The 23,886-nt window shown below is 38.7% G+C and overlaps 1 protein-coding gene across 1 annotated transcript in view; it reads left to right on the forward strand.

Moving 5' to 3' along the window:
• The window catches only part of THSD7B (thrombospondin type 1 domain containing 7B), a 657,597-nt gene that overhangs the window by 170,189 nt on the left and 463,522 nt on the right, over window positions 1-23,886 (forward strand). The window contains 1 exon segment of the mRNA XM_032479372.1: window positions 9,998-10,167. Coding sequence (XP_032335263.1) covers window positions 9,998-10,167 — 170 coding nt within the window.

Consider the following 23,886-nt stretch of genomic DNA (forward strand, 5'->3'; position numbering starts at 1 on the left):
TGATGTGCCAAGCACTACATTAAGTGTTTGGGATACTCCAGGGAACAGATTAGACAACCGCCCCCCAACTCCCATCTTGTGAATTTTAGTGAAGATATACCAAATAAATGTACTAAACTATATACTTTGTGTATGAGATTTGGAAAAAATAAAGCATTAGAGCAGGGTAAAGAGGAGAGGTTTCTGGGATGCTGTGATTAGACAGAATTAAAGATGGTTATTAGAGAAGCCTCATTTGAACAAGCAGGATCTGGGCCAGAGTGGCATGAAGGAAGGGAGGAAATTAGCCTTTCAGGGAAGAAGAGGAAGAGTATTCTAAGAAGAGGCGAGGTAGAGGAATGCTCTAGTTCCTGCGTATTAATACTGCTCAAAACAGGTTTTAGTTGCATAGCTGGGGGGAGAGGGGATGATGCTTTGCACCAGCCAGACTCCAGTGATGAGCATCTTCACTGCAGACACCGTGGGTGTCCATCAGTAAGGCATGATTCTGTGAAAGGAACTGTGACCAAGAGGAGCCCACTCTAGAAGAGCTCCCTGAGAGCAGAACAGCAGTGCCTTGGGACAACTAGCATTAAGTTAACCTGAAAGGAGCCAGAGGCCAGCCTATGTTAAGCTAACCTGGGAAATTTTAGAACTACCTTTGATGCTTGAACAACATGGGTTTGAACTGCACAGGTCCTCTTAGTTGTGGAGTTTTTTCAATAGTGATTATTAACAATAGTACACGATCTGAGGTTGGTTGAATCCATGGCTGCAGAACTGTGGATACAGAGGGCTGACTATCAGTTATAGCACATTTGCTGGCTGCACGGAGGATGGTCACCCCCCCAACCCCAAGTTGTTCAAGGGTCAAATGTAGATCGGAGTTAGCATTGTGTAGCCTTAAGCTTGTTTCAAAAGTGTGGTATTTTTCACCAAGATATACATAGACTCCTAGAACCCCTTCCTTCAGCATTATACAGTGTACTTGTAAATTTATGCCCACACCTCAATGTAGCACTAAGAGCTCACATTGTATATTATGGGGTCGGGATGAAAATGAGAGAGATGGGATCAATCTTCTTGTCACTTGCCACGTTTTCTCTTGGTGTGTTTATCTCCTATTATTGCACAGCATGACCTTAAGCATTATGTTTTTCTCTGCCTCAAAACATTGAAAGGTATGTGTTTTATAAGGTACCTTGGCACTTGGGAACTTTCTTATGTCCCAGTTAACATTGAAAGTGTTAGATCAGAGTCTCAACTAAGAGAGCTGAAAAGCATTCTAAGACCATAAATGATAAGGTGGCCCTGTCTACTAGTTAGCATATGGAGAGAGGACACAGATAGCTGAGATGTGACCTGATACTGGGACAGCTATGACTTTAGATCCTTTGTGCTTAAGTAGAGAGCTCATTCCAGATGAAGACACTGGAACAGCCAAGAATACTGAAAAATGTCAGCATCTCTTTGGAAACGAAACCGCAGATGATCTACCAGACAATTCCACCATCTTACTAGGAGGCAACAACTGTCATGCAAAAATGGCCCTTCTACCTCTTAAATGATCATTTCAAGTTTAAAATCATATATAGGACAGCACTATTACAAGTGGCAGTGACCAACTTAGAGTAAAACTTTCAAGAAGATCTCAAGGCAGAAGCCGCATCGTTGGCAGTGTTGCATAGTCTGTGCAATATTGCTGCACAGAAAAGCCAATTTCTTAAACATTGATTCAATATTCCGTTCTGGCACTGAATAGATGGGGGCCTCATAATCCATCTCTCCTTATCTCTAGTATGTTATGAATTTATCCTTATTATGGGTGAACTAGAGATTCTTTGTAAAAGGTCTGTGCATGCAGACTCATACTGAGAAATCTGTACAGGTCTCCTGCAGCCCGCTCTGACTTGCTTGTAAAACAACCCCCTGTGACCAGCCTGTTTCACTTTAAGGCACTGAACCCAATTTTAGATTTTCTAGATAAAATTGCTTTTCCTTGAGGAAGCTCTGGGGATTAGCTGATGGATCTTTTTAGATGAATGCTGAAGCCAGGAAAGGAGCCAAGAGGAGCGATGGTGGTAAAGTTGGCTTGGTATTGGCTTCCCTTGCCTGTTGCAGTGGAGTGTGTGCTGGAACGGGGTTGGCACGTCATGAAGAGATGTTTGTTCCACACCTGCTTCAGCCTGTCACTGCTGATTGCTGGAGGAGTCAGGAAATTTCACTCTGAATTCACTTATCTTAAGAATCCTGTATAATATGCTCATTAAAAACTAGAGCATCTAGAACCTCATAACCATGTTCTTTAAGGGTGTTGAATAGTGAGTTATGTTCCCACACATCATCCCAAACCTCTGGATATGGATTTTTTTGTTTCTTTATTTTTTTCTCTTCTACCTTATAAAGGAAGGGCAGCACCTATGAAAGACCTGGCTCAGAGTAAAGGCTCCATAGATAATGGACGAATGTTCAAATGTAGGGCCGTTTGAGAACAATATTTTATGCACAGGGGACTGTATTCCACGCCTATACTTAGTCTATGATGGATGTGAGGGATTTAAAGTCATTTCTTATAAAGAGCATCTAAAATAGGCATCATCACGGAGACTAAATTAAGGATATCTACCCAGGGAGGGAATGGACCTTGATGTGACATGGTCCCCAATGGCTGCCTTGCTTTTGCTAAGTGTGTCTGCTTTTCCAGATGAGAAGTTTCTGTCTTCATTGGTTATATAAGAGTAGCTTCAAAAAGAGTGAGAAATGATCTCACAACCTGAATTTGTAAAAGTTTGCCTTCCGGAAAAAAAGCACACACACCACCTACCACGTCTGCTGTATGTTTTTCCCCTGATTGTTTACCACAGCACATCATAGGAGGTCAGTAAATGGTTGTTAAATGAATTAATGGATTCTTTAAGGAACCTTTTTTTTTTTTTAAATTGTGTTAATTAAGCAGCTTTTCTGTAGCACTTGAGGAGCAAAGGAGTCATGACCTGGAACCCTCTGGGAAATCTGTTTCAGGAAAGAAACAGCAGTTTCAAAGAATCTGTGAATTGTTTCGACGGAAGGCGACTGATGCCTTTTTTACGGAGTCCATCTGTTACTGGTGCATGTAGTTTCAGGGGTCCCCGCTGGGCCACTTTCAGTTCTCCTGGATGGGAGATTTGTTCCTCTGTTGGTGTAAGAAAGTTAACGTACTGCTGAGTGCTGTGCATGGTGATAGAAGTCTATTAATAATACATATGTGGAGTTTGGCTACCAGAGCCATCTGCTGAAGAGCAAAGAGCTTTGCACTTCAGAGTAGCTTTCCATAATCAATAGTCCCATTCAATTCAATAAAAAATTACTAGAGCGTAAAATGTATAAAGCTTGATCAGTTCCCTTTATTTTGGTCATCTGTTCAGCAAAAAATTTCAAGTTAATTCTTTTCTGAATGCATTTACAACTTTAAAAGGACAACAGACATTATCATAAATTAGTCATGCTGCAGTACACTGATTTTTAATATACGCGCATTTAATTTGAATACCTTGCACTAGGGTTTCAATTCCAAGAGTGTTTGCAGATCTATACGTGCTTAGTCAAAACATGATCATTAACTAGTGCAATTACTCATTCAATCTGTCATCATTAAATCACTTAAGATCCTATTCTGTGTCGCTTTGCTTTAAATCTAAGCCTTTAGAAGAAACAGAAAAGAAACCCACACTTTGTAAGCAATTTTAAGCCTTCTGAAAGTGACAGTGCATGCATTCTAAAGGGCAGAGGTTGCTATAAAACTCTGATGGTCCTGCCATCCTACTGCTATTAGAATCACTTTATGCCACATTAGTAGGATGGAGGTCTTTTAAAAATAGTCACTAAATGTGCCTATTTTTCTAATTTTGGCTTTGCTAATTTAGGATGTCTCTATTCTGTGTTTCAGAACAATGAATCCATTCCTTACTCCTTCTACCCTCCCCCTCTTGCATTTGGAGAACAGTTTGAATACAGGATTCCTTGGGTCCTTGGGTTAGACAACATCACTAGCAGGAAGACAAGCCAGCCACCCAAACAATTGAATTTCAAGGCCTAGAGTAGCTTTTCCTAATCCAGAATTTGTCTCCTCTATCTCTTGATGGAAATATGTATTCCCACCATTAGAAATTTCTTTCTTTGGCTTAATCTTGGTTTCTTCTTTTAAAATTGCAGTATTTTTTTAGAATGGTTAAATATTTACTATTACCTTTTACTGTGTATCATGTGGATACATTTATTGACCATTTCCTAAGAGTAGACATAAATTATGGGGTACATATGAAGAAATTGTGCAGCGAGTTTCAGACATGGCAGGAAGATTCAGGAAACAGATTCTAGAAGGTAAATGAAGAAAACTGAATTTTATAGTTACAATACATGGCTGCCCTGATGTCTGGGTTCCTGTCCCCTTTCCTGGGCTGTCTGACATAAGAATTCAGTGCCAAGAAATTGTGCTGCTAGTACTTGGGGTAAAAACAATTTGGAATCATTCTTCACTCCTCTCTTTCTCTCCCACCTACATTAAATGTGTTAGAAGTGTTGGTTGAGATTAGTTTCTTGTCTCATCACAGAAAGAATTCAGAGACGAGACACGGAGATTGAGAAAGTAAAGTGGGGATTTATTAAGGGATGGATAGTACACTCTCAAGGGGAGTGTGGGCAGGCCCACGTAAGCTGAGTTTCTTTGGCAAACTAGTTGCATAGGGTGTAAAAATTAATGGGCGGAATATTCACTGGGGAAGGAGAGGTTTGGGGTCATATTCCCTGATTTTCATCCCAGCTCCACCTTTCCGAGGGAAGGAATGAATTTTGTCTTTATTTAGCCTAGATTGGAAGTGTCATGGCAAAAGTGCATGATGGGCACTTCTCATCTGCAAGGCTAATTTTATTGTAATAAGGGCATAATGAGCAAAATGTTACATTTGGACACTGGAGATTCCTGGCTTCTCCCACCTTTCTTGGCCTGTCTCCAGGACACTTATCACCCTTAAATGTGTGATTTCTTATCAGTCCTGAGGTTTCTACTTTTCTCTGCCTAAGGACCCCCGTTGTTCACATGTATGTATACATGTATGGATGTGTGGCTTCCTGCCTTTTGGCCAGTGCCCCTCTTTCTCTGTTCATTTCTAGCTATCTGCCTGCTCAAGCAGAAGGTCCTCCCCACCTTCACAGTATATCCAGAATCTCATCACTTCTCATCACATTCACTGTGACTGCCTCAGTTGAAGCCACCATCATCTTTCCTGGACTGTCAAAGGCTTCCAGATTCTTCTCTCTTAATCCACTTCCCCATAGTCTATTCTTCACCCAGGGGCCAGGGGGATTCTTTAAAAATTTCAATCGCATCATGATATTACTGCTCTCCTCAAAACTTTGCAATAATTTCCTGGCATATTTGGAATGACACTCACAGTCCTTCCCCAGCCTACAAGGCTCTCTGTAGCCTGGCCTCTGACAGCCCCTCACTCCATCTGCCTCCTGACGTGACCCGTGTGCCCAACCACACTGGCTTCTGTGCTGTCCTGGAAAGTACGAAATACTCTCCTTCTCTGGGGCCTTTGAACATGCTCCTCTCTGCCCAGCGTGCTCCTTGCCTACCTCTTCTTGTTCTCGCTCCTTCATTTTAGTCAGGCTTCTGAAGACTTACCTGGTCATGGTGCTGAAACAGCTCTCCTTGTCCATCTCTCTTTGATGGACACGTTATCTGATGCCAAGTTACGTATTGGTTCATTTCTGTCTGTGCCCTACTAGAAGGTCATTTTCCCAAGGTCAGGGGCTTTGTCCTGCTCACTGCTATGCATTTCTGTTGTCTGAAATTGTGGCTCGCACATAGTTGCAGCTCAAGAGTTACTTCTTGAAAGAAAGGAGGAATAAAGGTATGATTGAATAAGTGATTTGCTTAATATTGGTCCAGCCTGTTTCTTTGCCTACGGATTTCCTTTCTGTCATCAGTCTGTCATCAATATCTTTATATTAGCTGAAATATTCTTGTGCAAGTCATGTCTCCTGTGCATTTAGTATGTGAGTTTTAAGCACTTCCCTTGTCAGAGGTCCGGGGATCCAGAGTGTCTGACAGTGGGGCCTCTCACTAATGGTAGGGCATTGGCGTCATTTTCACCTGGATGGATGATAGCAGGTGTACATCACATTCACAATGACCAGGGAACAACATGGGAATTTGATTTAAGGGCCTTGAAAAGGCATTACTCTTCAAAAAACTGTCGTTGTACTATTTAGTGGAAATTTGAATTTTTACAGTTAGAGATTCCTTTATTTAGCTTTTATTTTGTTTCTCTTTTTAACTTGTAAATATCTCCTGAAAGTGCTAAACTTTGACCCGATGTGACCACAGTGTTTGAATCATAAAATGAGAGACTGTAAGATATTCTCAAACTGTATTTGCGCTTGAGACTGCAAGGAGAATTATTTTGTGAAATATTATGGGTCACTTGTCAGTGACAGTATCATTGTCACCAACCAAGGATTTTTCATTGTTTTTCCTTTTTTATTTTTTTGCTTCAGTTCAGAAAGCATTTCCTGAGACCAAGACCAGCATTAACTTGTCCTCATAATGGCTAGACAGCTGCCCACCCTCTACTGAACTTGCTTTCTGTATCCCCGGACCACCCTTCATGAGTCTGCCATTCGCTGTTTGAGACTACCAGAGTATCATTTCATTAAGAAGATGTGCTTTTGAATCAGATACACCTGACTCTGAACCCTGCTCTTCCGCTTCCTTGATTATGTGACGCTGGAAGAGTGCTTACTCTTTCTGCCAATTCTCCCATCTGTGAGAGAGGAAATGAAGTTTTCCTCATAGGCTTGCCGGGAGGATTGCATGTGAAGTAATGCACCCAGATCTGTTAGTGCGGTGCCTGGCACAGAGTAAGCACATAGAAAGCCTTGTTCATTATTATTATCACTCGGGCATTTGTCACGATGCCCTGGAAGCCCAAGTAAATTAATGCCTTGTCTATCCTGTTCAGCCCGACCATTTGACAAAACAAGTGGATCCTGCGGTCATGGTCATAAGGGGCTATGGGCATGGACTGATTGCTTTCATGGCATAGAAATCTCCTCCACTGCAGCGTTTCCACAGTCGATTTCAAAGTCCTGCTCACCCTTGGGGGCAAGACGCTGGCCTTCGAGACCCCTCCGTTTCCCTCCTAAGCAGAAGGACAAATGAGGCTGTGTTGAGGGGCATCAGAATTGGGAGAGCGAAGGGGGAAAGGCCTGGTCTTCGATTCTGAGTTCGTCATTGAAGATGTCCCCGGCAGTCAGGAAGCCAGGTTGTCCGGAGGCTGGAGGACTCTCCCTGTAACAACTTCTAAAGGGGGTAGCCAGTACCGTTTAGCTGAGCAGGCTCCTTTGATTTCTTATTCTGTCAGATCCTGGAGACACTTTCTCAAGTTGCGGGAGTTCAGGCTGTTTAGTTTTCATGGCTGCTGGGTGATTTGTGACTAAACATAGATAGCTCGTTTGAAAAAAAATAAAAAGGAAAGACCATGAAAAGATCCGCATTTAAAAAAGGAATATAGAAGTCCTGCCCTGGTGTGCTTTTCCCCTGCCGCTTGCTACGCTGCTGTTTTCTCTGAGGTAGTAAACAAACAGCAATAGTGACAAATGTCTTCTGTGTCTTTAGAGAATTTGTAGTTTGCCGGTGAATGGAATTTGGGTGTTTTTGGTTAATGAGATACCAACAGGGTTTTTGTTACTTTATATAAAACCAGAGTCATTAAACTTTCCTTTTCATTTTTCTCCATAATGACTTCCAAAATTCCTCCATTGCTAATTCTTATAGGGTCATGATAAATTAATTGAAAAAGTAATTCATACAGCATGGCCCATTCCTTTCAAACAAATTACACTGCAAACAGATTATTTGGGACTTGCTATGATTCTAAACTCTCTAAGTTTCTTTTATGCTCTTTGCTGCAGTTTGGTTACTGCAAGTTAGACCACAGCATTCCTGGATCTCTAATGCTAGGACTTTTGATGAAATTAATTAAATTCTCATAAAGACAATGTTAGTTTTGTGTGTGTGTGTGTGTGTGTTTGTGTGTGTGTTTTCGGTGTCAGCAATGGGTGAAAGGCAGGTGTAAAAAGATCTAAGAAAAAAGAGAACTTAACCTTTATCAAACATTTGTTACATGCCAGGATCCACATTTGGTATTATTATCCCTGTTTTACAGATGGAAAGACAAAAATCAGCCAAAGTCACATGGCTAGTAAGTGGCAAGGCTCAGATTCAAATCAGGTCGGTTTGACTCTAATGCATGATTGTTGTCTACACCACACTGCCCCCTTTCTGCCCCTTTTGCTGAACTTTTTTGCTAATTTTATCATAGGAACCTCAGAGTCAGGGCTGTATCTGACCTCGTTAATAGCCAGAGAGTTCTTTTAGGAGATCTTTGGAGCAAGAGATTTGAAATGAAAATGTGGTCACCATCCACCCAACCCACCCCTGCCCGACTGTGCCTTGCCCCAGAATCCAGAGCTTCCTGAGCCCTGGGACTCAGAGACACGGGAGATGACCCTTCTACCTGAGTGACCACGGAGCCAAGGGTGGCAGCTCCATCTGAGGGAGAAGAAAGGGCTTCAAAGCATCACCTCTGGAGAAGGACCATCTCTGGGAAGACCTGGCCTTTTCTCGGTCTCTCATGCCCAAGAATTAGGAACATGTTATTGTCTGTATTTACCTGGCAGGAGCAGGACTTGAATTCTGTACTTCAGACCCTTGTCCAGCCCCCTGACTGATGTTCCCTTGGAAAACCCTGTGAAGATGAAGTAGTGAGGCAGAGGGAGAAGAATCTTGTTACCGCAAACCCCTCAGGATTGTCCAGATCCTTTTTCCACAGTGGGCTTTCCACAAGACAAGTGATCCTCAGCTTTCAAGCTTTCTAGAATGATGGCGCCCATTGTGAGGGGCTTTGCTGACAATTTTACTCTAGTTTCTATAAGGCCTGGGCCCTGGTGACTGATGTTTATTTTTATTGCTGCAGTTTTTTTTTTTTTAATAATCATAGAACTGAAAAAACTTTTTTTCTTTAATCTGAAATGGGACAGCAGATATAAGAATGTTCTTAGATTTAGTTCATTGTTCCAGAAGTTAATGTCTGTTGGTATTTATGTGAATGCTGTAGGGTTATATTAATGCTGTGAGCTTCAGGAATGCTGTAATAAACCACAAAAGGAAATTCTGTCTGCAATAATCCTCCAGCTATGAGTGCAAAGTTGTTATGGTTGTTTTGTTTTCTGTGAGTTGTGTACAAACTTCATTGTGTTTTCTCCTCTTATTTGTATGGAAGTGTGTGTGTGTCTATTAGTGTAGATCTCAACCCATCATAAACCAAGAGGATATATTCCTTCCTATAATAATAGCATGTCTGTATATGTAAAAAAAAAAAAAACCCATCAATTAAATATAGTGGCACATTGTGAACTCACTTTTAATATGTATACCTTTATCCCAGTGGGGCCAAACAGATAGACATTCTTTCCTATATCAAGAAGATTGGACAGTTGGAGGTAATCTCTGTCCACTTAAAATAATATATTCACACATTCATACAGTGTCCTACTAATTAGGAAAGAAAGACCAACTTTCACACAAAGTCATTTAGAGGTTCGTGAAATGAAACCCCATGACAAGTTCGCCTGTTACGAATAGGCTCATTTAGTTTCCATCTCTTTCCTTTAATTTTTTTTTAATTTTTTATTCTCTTAGAGCTGTAAGGCTGAGACATATCTACCATTTATCCATATTTCCTTCCTTCATTCCTCTTGTCCTGTACTATTAGCATGATAGACTGCTGTGATTTTTCTCCAGGAAATAAAAGGGGTTTAGTATTCAAAGCTGGTAAACTTCTTTATCAGTAGGCAGAATTTGGTCCTAGAGAGATTATTATGCACATTTGATGTCATGACTTAAGTCTCCTTTGGAATTTTATATTTTCCTTACTTCTTCTTCTTCTTCTTTTAAATAAATCAAACCGAACAGGTATTCCTGGAGGACCTCTGAATGGAAAGAATGCCAAGTCTCTCTCCTCCTCGAGCAGCAGGACCCCCACTGGCATGTGACAGGACCCGTTTGTGGAGGTGGGATCCAGACCCGGGAGGTGTATTGTGCCCAGAGCACACCAGCATCCACGGCACAGAGGCCCAAGGAAGGTAGGCAGTCAGTTCCGGGGGCAGATTCTGCTCTTGATTGGAAAGGAAATTGACTCCAACACCATCTCCTCATATTCTTCTTGATATAATGGACCCTCAGCTTTCACAATTTAATATTATATAGGCTATTTGCAAACCATTCTTAGTTCTGCTACTTGCAGTAATTTGGAATAGTTAAAAATACGAGTAATAATACCATCAACCTCAAAGGATCGTTATGAAAATTAAATGAGAAAATATACCTAAAATCTGTAGCAGAGATGAATGCTACATGCTAAGGGGCTGGCATGCTGGAGTGAGTCAGCTGGCAATGAATTAGTGGCATTTTTTTTTCTGTAAGAGTTTTTTGTGTGAATTTGTTAATGTGGAGATTTATACAGATATATCACTTCCAGATGTCAAGGATCCATTGTTTTATTGCCAGGGCTTAAATATTATGAAAAGAAGGAGGAGGAGGAAGAGGTGGAGGGGAAAAAAAAAAAAAAACTTCTTCCATTGTAGATTTGCTATTAGGCATGCACAATTCATTTGTTTCAGAGTTTGGGGTAGTGATAACATGAAGACTGAAAAACTGGCCCAGATTTATTTAAGTCAATTGATTGAAAAGCCGAGAGTGTGCAATAGTGCTTCCACCCTAGAAAAATGTATGGCCTGTTCCAGGCACGTTGGAGAGCCCAGCAGTGCCCGCTGTAGAAGTGGTCGAGGTGGGAGTGCTTTCCTTGAGTGTGCACGTACATTCTCTATACTGTAGGGCTTGGTTAAGAAGACAAGGTGTAAGCTCTCTTGTCATGAAAATACATCCACTTTGTCCTGTAAAGCGTTTCATATCAGTGCCTTTTTCTGTGATGTGGCCTCTCATTGTTCCACACGCCACGACCATAGCCTTGGATGATTCACCACATGACTCATAAAGGGGTCATCTGTACTGATTCCTTAACATTTGCTTTAACAATTGAAGTTCAGTGTCATGTTTATAGGACTGAAGTTATTTTAAAATAATAGTTAAATTTCCTTCCTTCTCTAATGTCACTTTTGGAAAGTGACGATTTACACACTTTCTCTTCTGGGATAGAACATGACTATACTTACTTCTCTGAATTTGGAAGAACAGAATTTAGATAAAAAGCTTCAGATTATCTTTTCAGATCTTGGTGGTCTTTCTGTTCCACCTTCTCCTTCTTTTCTTTTACTGTTGTCTGCAGTACTAGGGTTTTCAGGGGTCGACGTGTATATAATTCTGTAGAATTGATATGTTATGATCTAGTTTCAGCTTCAACGTTTATCTTTTATTGACATTTTCATCTTCCTAAAGTTTCTTTAGTAAAAATAGCTTTTCTAATGGCTCACCTATTTCTGATGTTTATTCGATCTGAATCTTTCCATCTTTCTTATTAGAACATGCTGGGCAGGAAGATTGTAATTAGGAGGAAAGTGGGGGGATGGTGTTCTAGAGTTGGCAATCATATGCTACGTGTAGAGGGATGTCAAATAGAGGAGGGGTGTTAAACGCAGAATTAGCAGCCTATTAAGCCCGGGTACAATATACTTCAAGCATCTCAAGAAGAGGAGGAAATCTTAGGCCAAGGAAAACTTCCAGATTAATAGCTTGGTTCATGTGGAAACAGAATGTCCTTAGAAAACGTAAGCCTGATAACCCAGTTCTCAGGGGGCACTGAGATTTGGGGACAATATGTAAACATATGAATGTATAACACAGCCCCATACGCTTGTACAAATTTGAATACAGTAGTCAAACTATTGCTGCATTGGAAAATATAGCACAGTCACATTGAATTAAAGGCATAGTATAGCTTACTACTTATCTTTGTAATCATTAACAAAGGTTTGATTTTGCTTTTGTGTGGAAGTGAACTAGAAAGATTATTCAGCCATTACTTCCCTTTCTTATAAATGCTTTCATTTTGTAACTGTTATCATTTATGGCTATACCTTGACAAGTCTGGCAAAATGAAAATTTCTTCTTAGTTCAAGTCAAATACGTGGGAACAATTGAATTACAATTATAAGGGGCCAATGAGAGTGTTTGCCCCATTAAAGAGGCAGAATTTAAGTATTCTAACTTTTATGCTAATGCAGTAACAAATGTCAAAACTGGTGACTTTTTTTGCATTGCAGTTTTTTTGTGAAGATCGGCTTTTTTGTTGCTTGTTTTTTTAATTATTATGTTAGATTTTGGAGGGAGAGGGGATTTCAATAGCATTGATTTTGGAAATTCTTTTCTCAGTCACAATAGACTTTCCCACGATGATTAGTTTTCCTTAGGCTCCAGGATACTCTGCTCACTCTCTGAAGTGGAGTTGCTTGATTTTTCTTCCTTACAAAATCCGTCCCCACCCCATTCTCTTTGAATTAGCTGCAGTGCATTCCAAGAACCTGATCTTAGAGGAACCCACAATCCTGGGAAAAAAATAAGATCCATTTTCATGGATCTCTCATGAAATAAAATGCAATAAAATTTCTAGATGCCAGAATGAAAAAAAGAACAAAAAACAGAAAAGAGTGCTAGTTCTCTCCCAAGGGTCTCAGTCTCTTGTTGAATGCTGAGGCTGAATTGGGACTTCATGCTGTTTTGTCACCAAATTATTCTCACTAATACCCAGTTCTCCATTTGACCTCAGTTCTTGGTGTTTGTAGGAATAGTGAAATAACATCAATGGCATATTTCCCTGGTTCTGTTGTTCATTGGTCATGTGGTGTTTTAAATGTAGCCAAAATAGTACTGTAATAATTGATACGAGGGGTGTTACTAGTAATAGTAGCCAAGCCAACAGACTGTGAATGAAGATGTAGTGGAATATTTATGATTGTGTTTACCAGTTATTGTTGTAGAGAGAATTGTGCTTCTCTTTTATAATTCAGAAGCACCAGCAAGGGTGATACTGATTTATAAACCTAAAAGCTGGGATTTGGTGAGACCATTTTCTTCTTACCCTTTTCTCAGGTGAAATTAAAACCACTCATCCTGTATTCAAGGGTCATTTCTCAGAAGCTAAAACATTGAAACAATAGGCATACCTTCAAAAATCTAATAAAGATATGGAAAATTTATTCTGTTTGTGATAAAATAGCTTAGAGATTAGCATATCAACAAATGTGAAGTGAAATGTTATAGAGATATAATGTATTTGTATGGTGAAGGAAAAAAATGAACCTAAAACCTATAAACTAAATAGAAAACCTGTAAACTAAATAAAAAGTTGGGAAAAGGTATTGGTGTGGTTGCAGTTAAGTGGAATATTACCTAGATTTTTCCCCATGTTTTAGATTCATTATTTGTCATTAAATGGACACAGTTATTTCAAGAATGGACACATATAGCTTTGAATTGTTAAATGTATTAATCAACCACTTCTCGCCAGTAGGATTGAATAGTTCTTGAAAGTCCTGTGTCTTTGTCATGTTGGGCTTAAAGTTGGCCTTAAGGCAGTATATGATAAGATAATGGGACATGTCTTGGTTTAAAGTATGTTAGTTTGGTGAGTAGAAGTGGATAATAATCACAGATACACTATTTTTTTCAAAAATAATTTGTTATGTACCAGCTGTGTTTTAGGCTCTGTGCTAAACACTGGAATTATACAGGGGCCTCATTAGTTTGCAATCTTTTAATTGTGACAACAATTATACTAATAATTATGCTATAGTTTCTTAAGTACTGTATCTTAAGTAGTGTTTTGGGTCATATATATATATTTTATCTGAAAGTAATCTTCATATTGGAGTTAGTGTTTAAAGAGTTTGGAAGAGCAACAGGAAACAATGTTCTAAGTGGGGGCAAGCAGAACATATGGAAATAATGGAGATGTTTATATGCAGTGGTGGCATATGAACTGGTATTATGAGAGCACAGGATATAAAGAAGTTAAATAACACATAAAAACTAGGCTGTAAGAAGGATGTTATATAATGGTCAATGGATCAATCCAAGAAGAAGATATACCAATTATAAATGTATATGCACCCAACATAGGGCCATCTAAATACATAAACCAAACATTAACAGGCATAAAGGAAGAAACTGACATTAACAAAATAACAGTAGGGGACTTTAAAGAGTTTGGAAGAGCAACAAATAATCCACAGAGAAAATCAATAAGGAAACACAGACCTTAAATAATACATTAGACCAATGGAATAAATATATATTTATTAAAAAAAATATATATATATACACATATATATGTGTGTGTGTGTGTGTGTGTATAAACATTCAGTCCAAAACTAGCAGCAGAAACATTCTTTTCAAATACATGGAGCATAGATCTTATGCTAGGCCACAAAACAAATCTCAGTAAATTTAAGAATCATATAAAGCATCTTTTCTGACTGCAAAGCTATGACTCTATAATCAACTACAAGAAAAAAAAAACTTCAAAAAACATAAGTGCATGGAGGCTAAACAATATGCTACTAAACAACCACTGAAGAAATCAAAGGGGAAATTTTAAAAATACCTGGAAACAGAACGGGGGACTATATTCAATATATTGTAGTAACCTATAATGAAAAAATATGTAAAGTAATATATGTACGACTGAAACATTATGCTGTACACCAGACATTGACACATTGTAAACTGACTATACTTCAATAAAGAAATAAAGAAAGAAAGAAAATATCTGGAAACAAATGAAAATGAAAAAAAAACAGTAATCTGAAATCTATGGGACACAGAAAAAGCAGTTCTAAGGGGACAGTTCATGGCAATACATGCCTACCTCAGGAAACAAGAAAAATCTCAAATAAGCAACCTAACCTTACACCAAAAAGAACTAGAAAAAGAAGATAGTCCAAAGTTAGTATAAGGAAAGAGATTATAAAAATCAGAACAGAAATAAATGAAATAGAAAGTGAAAAAAAAGAAAAGAAAAGAAACTAAGAAGTGGTTCATAAAAAGATAAACAAAATTGATAAACTTTTACCCAGATTCATCAAGAAAAAAATGGGAGATAAAATCAGAATCAATAAAGATAAAATCAGAAATGAAAAAGGAGAAATAACAGCTGACACCACAGAAATATGAAGGATCATAAATGATTACTCTAACCAACTATATGCCAATAAAATAGACAACCTAGAAAAAATGGACAAATCCTTAGAAATGTACACTCTCCTAAGACTAAACCAAGAAGAAATAGAAAATATGAACAGACCGATTATCAGTAATGAAATTGAATCATTAATTAAAAAAAAAACTCCCTGTAAACAAAAGTCCAGGACCAGATGAGTTCACAGGTGAATTCTAAGAAACTTTAGAGAAGAGTTAACACCTATCCTTCTCAAAATAGTCCAAAAATTTGAAGAGGAATACTTCCAAACTCATTCTATGAAATCTGTATCACCCTTATACCAAAACCCGAGACACCACGCACACAAAGAAAATTACAGGCTAATGTCACCGATGAACATAGATGTCCAAATTCTCAACAAAAATATTAGCAAATCAAATCCAAAAATATATTAAAAGGATCATACACCATGATCAATTGGGATTTTTCTCAGGAACGCAAGAATGATTCAATGTTGGTAAATCAATCAGTAATAAACCACATTAACAAATTGAAGAATAAAAATCATGTGATCATCTCAATAGTTGCAGAAAAATCTTTTGACAAAATTCAACATCCATTTATGATAGAAACTCACAACATGGTGGGTATAGAAGAAACATACTTCAGCATAATAAAGGCCATATAAAATAAGCACACAGCTAACATTCTCAATGGTACCAAGCTGAAAGTGTTTCATGTAAGATCAGGAACAAGGCAAGGATACCCACTCTAAACACTTTTATTCAACATAGCATTGGAAGTCCTAGCCACAGCAGTCAGACAAGAAAGAGAAATAAAAGGAATCCAGTTGGAAAGGACGAAGTAAAACTGTCACTGCTTGCACAGGACATGGTACTATATATAGAAAATACTAAAGATGCTACCAGAAAAGTATTAAAGCTCATCAATGAATTTGGTAAAGTTGTAGGATCCTAAAGTAATATGAAGAAATCTGTTGCATTTCTATACAGTAACAGCAAACTATCAACAAAAGAAGTTAAGCAAACAGTCCCATTTACAATCACATCAAAAAGAATAAATGTGTAGGAATAAACCTAACTAAGAAGATAAAAGACCTGTACTCAAAAAACTTTAAGACATTGATGGAAAACATTGCAGACAACACAAATTGATGGAAAGATGCACTGTGTTCATGGATTGGAAGATTAGTATTGTTAAAATGACCATACTGCCCAAGGCAATCTACAGATTCAATGCAATCCCTGTCAAGCTACCAGTGGCAGTTTTCACAGAGGTAGAACAAATAATTTAAAAATTTATATGGAAACACAAAAGACCCCAAATAATCAAACAATCCTTAAGAAAAAGGAATAAAACTGGAGGTATCATGCTCCCTGACTTCAGACTATACCACAAAGAAACAGTCATTAAAGCAGAGTGATATTGGCACAAAAACAGACACATAGATCAGTGGAACAAAATTGAGATCCCAGAAGTAAACCCACGCACTTATGTTAACTAATTAATTAATCTACAACAAAGGAGGCAAGCATATACAGGCAGGAGAAGACAGTATCTTCAATAACTGGTACTGGGACAGCCACATGTAAAGAATGAAATTAGAACTTTTTTTTCACACCATATACAAAAATAAACTCAAAATAGATTAAAGACCTAAATGTAAGCCTGGAAATCATAAAAGTCATGTAAGAAAACATAGAACATTCTTTGACATAAATCATAGCAATATTTTTGGGGATATGTCTCCAAAAGCAAAGGAAATAAAAGCAAAAATAAATTAATGAGATCTAAATAAACTTAAAAGCTTCTGCACAGCAAAGGAAACCATCGACAGAATGATAAGACAATCTACTGAATGGGAGAAAATATTTGCAAATGATATGACCAATAAAGGTTTCATATCTGAAATATATAAACAGCTCATACAACACAGCAACAGCATCAAAAGAACAAACAGCCTGATCAAACAATAGGCAGAAGACCTGAAAAGATGTTTTTCCAAAGAAGACATATAGGTGGCCAACAGGCACATGAAAAGATGTTCAACATCATTAATTATCAGAGAAATGCAAATCAGAACCACAGTGAGATATCACCTTACACCTATCAGAATGACTATCATCAAAAAGACCACAAATAACAAATATTGATGAGGATTTAGAGGAAAAGAAACCTTTGTACAGTGTTGAGGGGAATGTAAATTCATGCAGCCATTGTGGTAAGCAGTATGGAGGTTTCTCATAAAACTAAAAATAGAACTACCATATGATCCAGCAGTACCACTCCTGAGTATGTATCTGAAGAAAACAAAAACACTAATTTGAAAAGATACATGAACCCCAGTGTTAATAGTGCATTATTTATAATAGTTAATATATGGAAGCAACCTAAATATCCATCAAAATATGAGTGGATAAAGAAGATGTGGTGTATACATATACACAGTGGAATACTACTCAGCCATAAAAAAGAATTTACAACAATTTGGATGGATTTGGAGGCTATTATGCTCAGTGAAATAAGTCAGACAGAGAAAGACCAATGCTGCATGATATCGCTTATATGTGGAATCTTAACTATAAAACAATTGGATAACAGAACAGAAGCAGATTCACAGATACAGAGGACAAACTAGTGGTTAATAGTGGGGAGAAGGAAGAGGGGAGGGGCAAGCTAGGGGTAGGGGATTAAGAAGTACAAACTACTATGTATAAAACAAATAAGCTACAAGGATGTGTTGTACAGCACAGGGAATATAGCCAATATTTCATCATAACTTTAAATGGACTATAAACTATAAATCACATATGAATCACTATGTTCCATACCTGAAACTAATATAATATTGTAAATCAGCTATATCTTAAAAAAATCTAGGCCTTTTGTGTTATTATTGAGCTAAGACTTTGTTGTTGTTGTTGTTGTTGTTGTTGTTGTTGTTGTTGTTGTTGTTGTTTTGGTTTGGTTTTTCTTGAGAATATGAGTTACACTTTGCAGCTTTTTTCCCCATTGTGGGCTTTTAAGCAGAGAATGAATCTCATATTTCAGCTGTATATAACAATATAGAAACATGAGTGTACTAAGAGATTTGCCATGAATGGTCATGTCCTATTTGCAAACATATTTGGTTATAAAAGAAGTTTTTGAGACATAAAATAGAGTAACATATTACAAATAGGTGAACAGATTTCTTAAGGGGCAGTTGAAGGACGTTCCACCATCATTTGAGGATTTAGAAATGTCCTTTACTTGTCTTTAGAAGTTGGTTTTAAAGTCAATAAGCTCATTTGGGTGTGAGAACAAAGTGCCAGGAAAATAATGTGCTTAGAAATTCCCTTAGTATTGACCTTTAGAGGAGAAATGAGACTGTTTAGATGGAGTTACAGCATTTTCTCTTGTTCTAACGCTAACAGAGAAACAGAGATAACTGGATGAAATAATCTTTGCTAATTAACAGCAAGATATTGGATTGCCATTCACATGAGATCAAGAGATAGAAGACTATATTGGCTTATAACCTTTTGACCTTGGAAACATACTCAGTTATTGGGCATATATAGAATATATACGAATATAGTTCAGATATTCTCTCTAGAAGTTTGAAAGCTGAGAAAAGTTTAAAAGGAAAGGAACTTTAAATACTTAGAGGAAAGTAGAAGTGGTCACCAGGAGTCTAAGTTGAGATTGGTTTTTACTGGTTATGTTTCATTGCATTTGTATCTCAGTTTAGTGATTTTTTTTTTAATCAAGTGTCACAAACTTATCTTAGTATGATACAGCAAATTTTTATTGAATTACTGTACTTAGTGAAAATATTGAGGTGTTCCTACTTTAAGCATTCATTAGATTATCAGGCTGTTCTTGATATTAAACATTTTTAAATTTATTTAGCTCAAAGGTGTTATTCACATGACTGAAATGAAAACAGGAGAGAGCTTGCCTTGACAAATGATAGAGGCAGGATATTTGAGGAGAAAGTCTGTTGAGTAGAGATTACTTCAGGGGAAAAAAAATTGCTTGTAGAAAAATGGTCTTTTTTTTTTAAACATATGAGCCCTGCTTAATTTCATCTCCTAAAAAGGAAGACTACGTTCTTCATTGTGTAATACATATTTAATCAAAGTTAACAAAACTAAATAATTCATTACCCTGTACTACTGAAACCAGAGCATATGGCACCATGGAGGGGCGCGATCGTCAGGGACCTCTACTAGATGTGAGTTTGGATTTTTTTCTTTGGTTTTACCAGTAATAGTTCAACTTTTCCAATCGTAAAATTGCACTGAGTCCTTAACCTCTGTAACAGCCCATCACTTTTTGCCTGATTTCCAGCCATTGGCATCGTTGTCTTTGTCACCCATTAGGCTGTAAGGCCCTTTAAGGACATGCCTGAGGCCCTTTGTATTTCTGAGTGCCAGCATCCATCCTGTAAATGACAAATTGCAAATACTATGGAATTCAAAATGGAAACTCTTAAAGTGAGAGAGTGAAATATTGAGTTTTGTTAAGGTACCCCCCCACCCCCCTTTTTGGGTAGTGCTGAGAAAGAAATTGTTTTACTATTGACAAAACCAAAATAATCTCCTATCTGGGTATCAGCAATCCATGCCAAGCCAGGTGGTCTAGAGGCCCTGGAATGAAATCATTTAAAATAGAAGATACGAGGATCATGAAGTGATGGAAATGGTCCAGGAGGAACGATTGAGGAAGGATGCAAACAAGAGAAAACAAAGATGGTCCCTGGGCCAGCTTGGACTGGAACAGTGGCTTTGCCCAGTGGTCTTGGCTCAATACACTAGGTAGCTGATTTTTGAGTAATTTTTAGAGTTAAATATATCCCTCTGTTGTTCTCCAGAGAAAAGAGATTATGGAAACCATAAACAATTTAATTTGAAATTAATAATGTCTATCAGTTTTTGATCTTTAATGGTCTAGGAGGGGAAGGGAGACAGTGAAACAAATAACTATAGAAATGAGGGAAGTACCTTAAGAAAAAATAGGAATTTTAGGGGAGGTTAAACCAGTGAGATGTGGTAGGGTATGTTTGTTAAAAAGAAAGCTTTTACATGGAACTTTTTAAAGCAAGGGCATTCTTTATACAGCTGTTCATAAGAAGGGGACAGAATCCCAGGTGAAGCAAATCAGGTAAAGACACAGAACATATTTAGAGAAAAAGCAATAATCAAGTTAGACATGAATGTGGAGTGGATGGAGGTAAGGGCCATGGATTTAGGTTAGAGAGGGAGAATTCTAGGCTGTGGTCTTTAGTCTTATAGTCATCATGAAATGGTAGAACTTGAAGTATTACCCTCTCCATCCTTGTCCAACACTCTGAGCGCCAACAGTACTGAAACATTTTCTTTAATATTTTAGACCTTTGGAGCCGGTCTCTGTGTGACCACTGACCACTATACTGAGGTTTCCTTCATCCCCCTCCCCCACGAACTTACTCCTTGGCTCTGATATGAATAACTTCTATTTCTTAGAAAGCGTTCCTTCTGGGAACCTTTTGAGATGACACAGGACCTCTGCTGCCCAGCCATTTTATCTCACTGCATTGCAATTGCACAGATCTGTGTTGTTCACTGTTAATTTCCCAGCTCTTAGCACAGTATCTGGCACATAAAAGATGTTTGGATTGAATTCAAGCTTTGCCTCTTCTCATATTCCTTTTCTGTTGGAATGCTTCTTTCTTTCTCTTGGCTGATGCTCTCCAGGCATGTGGTTGGCAGTCCACTTTCAGACTTGGATACACCACCATGTTGTGGTGAAACGAGATCTGGCTTCTGAGTAGCAGCTGAGGGGCTGGATGTTTCAACCTGGAAGATACAACCTGAACGTGTTGGAGACCTGGCTCCTTGAGGAATGAAACATCGCCAAAGGGAGATGTGATTTAGGAGGGAGCCAGCCTATTCCCAATGAACCTGTATTCTACCCCAACCTATTCTTTTAATCCTTCGAGAGAAATCCTGTTTTCCCAATACATAAACCTGCTATGTATCTTTGTGGTTCATTGTAAATTGGTAGCCAGAGCAATAATGCATCACAAAGCATTGCTTCATATTTTCCTTTACTGCTGCTTTTATTCTCCCCTGTCACTGCTTCCTGGCAGATAAAGTATTAACACTTTAATTCTCATTGTAAGCTCTGTTTTCAGCTACAACAAAACTCTATGACTATGTGTCAAAAGAAAGAATGAGAGACACGATTTTTCAGGATTTATTATAATAGTCTAGACGAGACGTAGCATGAGCCTGAAGTATGGCGGGGGCTGTAAACAGCTCTTTTATTTCTCCTTCATTTTCCATTGTTTTTTTTCCCCTCCCTCAACCTCATTTTCCATCCTCTTTTTTATATAGTTCTTCTTCCTCATCAGCTAATTTTTTTTCATTCCTTTCTGTTCCGCGTCCTTTTCCTCTTATTTTCATCTGGCATAAATCTTCAGAGCAAGAACATTTTCCGTACCTGTGGTCGACTTCACAGCAGTTAGCACATTGTCCGGCAGAAGGTAGTAAGAGCTCAGTAGGTATTTCTTGAACAAATGAATAGAAACCCCTACATCTCATCTTAGGGTTCAGTTTTGGGCATGTCTTTTCACATTGGGACCACTTTTCTCTTCACTGCGATTGTTCATACACACCTGCACTTCATTAATGAACAGTTAAGTTCTCCTTTTCAGAGTCCAAGATTGTATTTGGCAAAAAACATGCTGAAACGAGTGCATTTACAATCTTTAGTTGGGCGTCTCACTAAACTTCATTTTGTCAGCTGGATTAGATTTTTCTCGAACACCAAGCCAAGAGGTAATGAGGTTCCTCTTGGCAGTGCAATTTCTGAAACAAAGTTATTCCTTCCAGATCTATTTCTCCAGCCTTGCTGAATATGTGAATGCAAGTAGGACATAGAGGAAATATCTGCTTACTGTCCACTCCTTCCTCCAGGAAAATTTCACAACTTTCTCACCAACTTATTTTAGTGGTTAGCATTTTTCCTTGCTCTAGTTTGAGTTTCTTACCAGGTTCTGTCCTCAAGAGAGAAGAGCCACTTAGTGAAATGTCTATGTGTTTAAGAATGGCCATTTTCTCAATACAGGAGAGGAGACTGCATTTCCATGTCAAGGGAAAAGCTGAAAAAGCAGGTGAATAGTGATGCCACTTCTAATTCTAAGATTCTCTGTGTCTCCATGTGGAATATGTAATTGTAGTTCTTTTTATTCTTTCAGGATCTGCTTATTCCTGACTCTTGATAAAACTTATCTCAGTTGTTCCAATTCTTTCTAGGCTTAGGGCTCAGTACTGGACCCAGATACGTCTTTCTGAATAAACTACAGTATTTTATATTCAATATTTCCCATATTGGACTTTTCATTGTCCTGCCCAACTCCATATCAGATTCTTTTCCAGGGTCCCAAATTTCAGGAACTTGTCTCTCCTCCTGCCAAGTGCTCATGCTAGAAACCTGGTCAGTATCCTTGATGTTTCACTGTCATTCACCTCTGCCCACGTTCAGTGTGTCACCAAATTTTGTTAACTCTGCTACCGAACCGGAACATGGGTCCACTCACCCACATGCAGTAAAGCCAGTCTACTGACACCGGGTTGTGGTGAAGGGAAGTGCAGTGTTTATTTTAAGGTGCTGGTACAAGGAGTCCAGGGCAGCTAGTGCTCAAAAAGCCTGCACTCCCCAATGGGTTCAACAAAGCATTTGTAAAGGCCGGTTGAGGGAGGGGCGTCCCAGGGTATGTGATGGACTCGTGTGCAGCTCTCTGACTGGGTGATGATGAGGTAGCAGGGTGGGGTCACAGGGATTAACGTTATCCATCCTTAGGCACCAGTAGGTCTGGGGGCCATGTGCTCCTGGTCATCAAGTAGTTAATTTCTTCCATTTGGTGGGGATTTTATCATCTGTGAAACAGCTCAGAACGAGTGCATCAGATAGTGTTATCTGGGTTCTTCAGAGGGGAGCCTGGCACAGGATATGGGGGAGGGGTCTGTCCCTGGGGAAGGACCCATAGGGTCCTGCTTGGTTACAGTCCTGCCTGCCTGTCTGTCTGTCTGTCTGTTTGTTCTGTTTATGTCTGTCTAGGGCCCCTTCTAGCATTCTTTCTCCATGTAACTACTATAGTAGTTTCTTGACTTATTTCCCTCCTGCTCTTACCCCTTTGTAAATAGAGTGGGACCTGTCTAATGTGGATCAGCACATGGTCTTTGCCAACACACTTCCTCTGTCCAAATTCTCACTCTATCACTTACAAGCTGTGTTGGAGATAGTGATAATTTGTAGCGTACAAAGTGTTGTGCAGATTAAATGAATACACACACTTACCCATCTCTTAAAACAGAGCCTTATTCAAGAAGCACTGAATAACTGTGAGCTTTTCTTTTTCTTTTCCACACTCCAGCTGTAGCAGCTTTACAGGAAAGCTTCTCTGAGTATGTCATTCTTATTCAAAATGACTTTAGTGACTTCGTCTGAATTAAAACTTATTAACATCTTTCACAGAGCCATGTATGATCTGGCCCTTGCCTGCCTCTCGTGCCTCAACTGACCACACCCTCCTTTCCACTCTTTCTATCCCAGCCATACTGTGTGGCCTTGAAGAAACTTGTTGACCTTTCTGTGCATGAGTTTCCATTTTGCGGCTCGAAGCCAGCATCGCATCACG

This window comes from Camelus ferus, chromosome 5, assembly GCF_009834535.1.
Source record: "Camelus ferus isolate YT-003-E chromosome 5, BCGSAC_Cfer_1.0, whole genome shotgun sequence".
NCBI classification, from domain to species: domain Eukaryota; kingdom Metazoa; phylum Chordata; class Mammalia; order Artiodactyla; family Camelidae; genus Camelus; species Camelus ferus.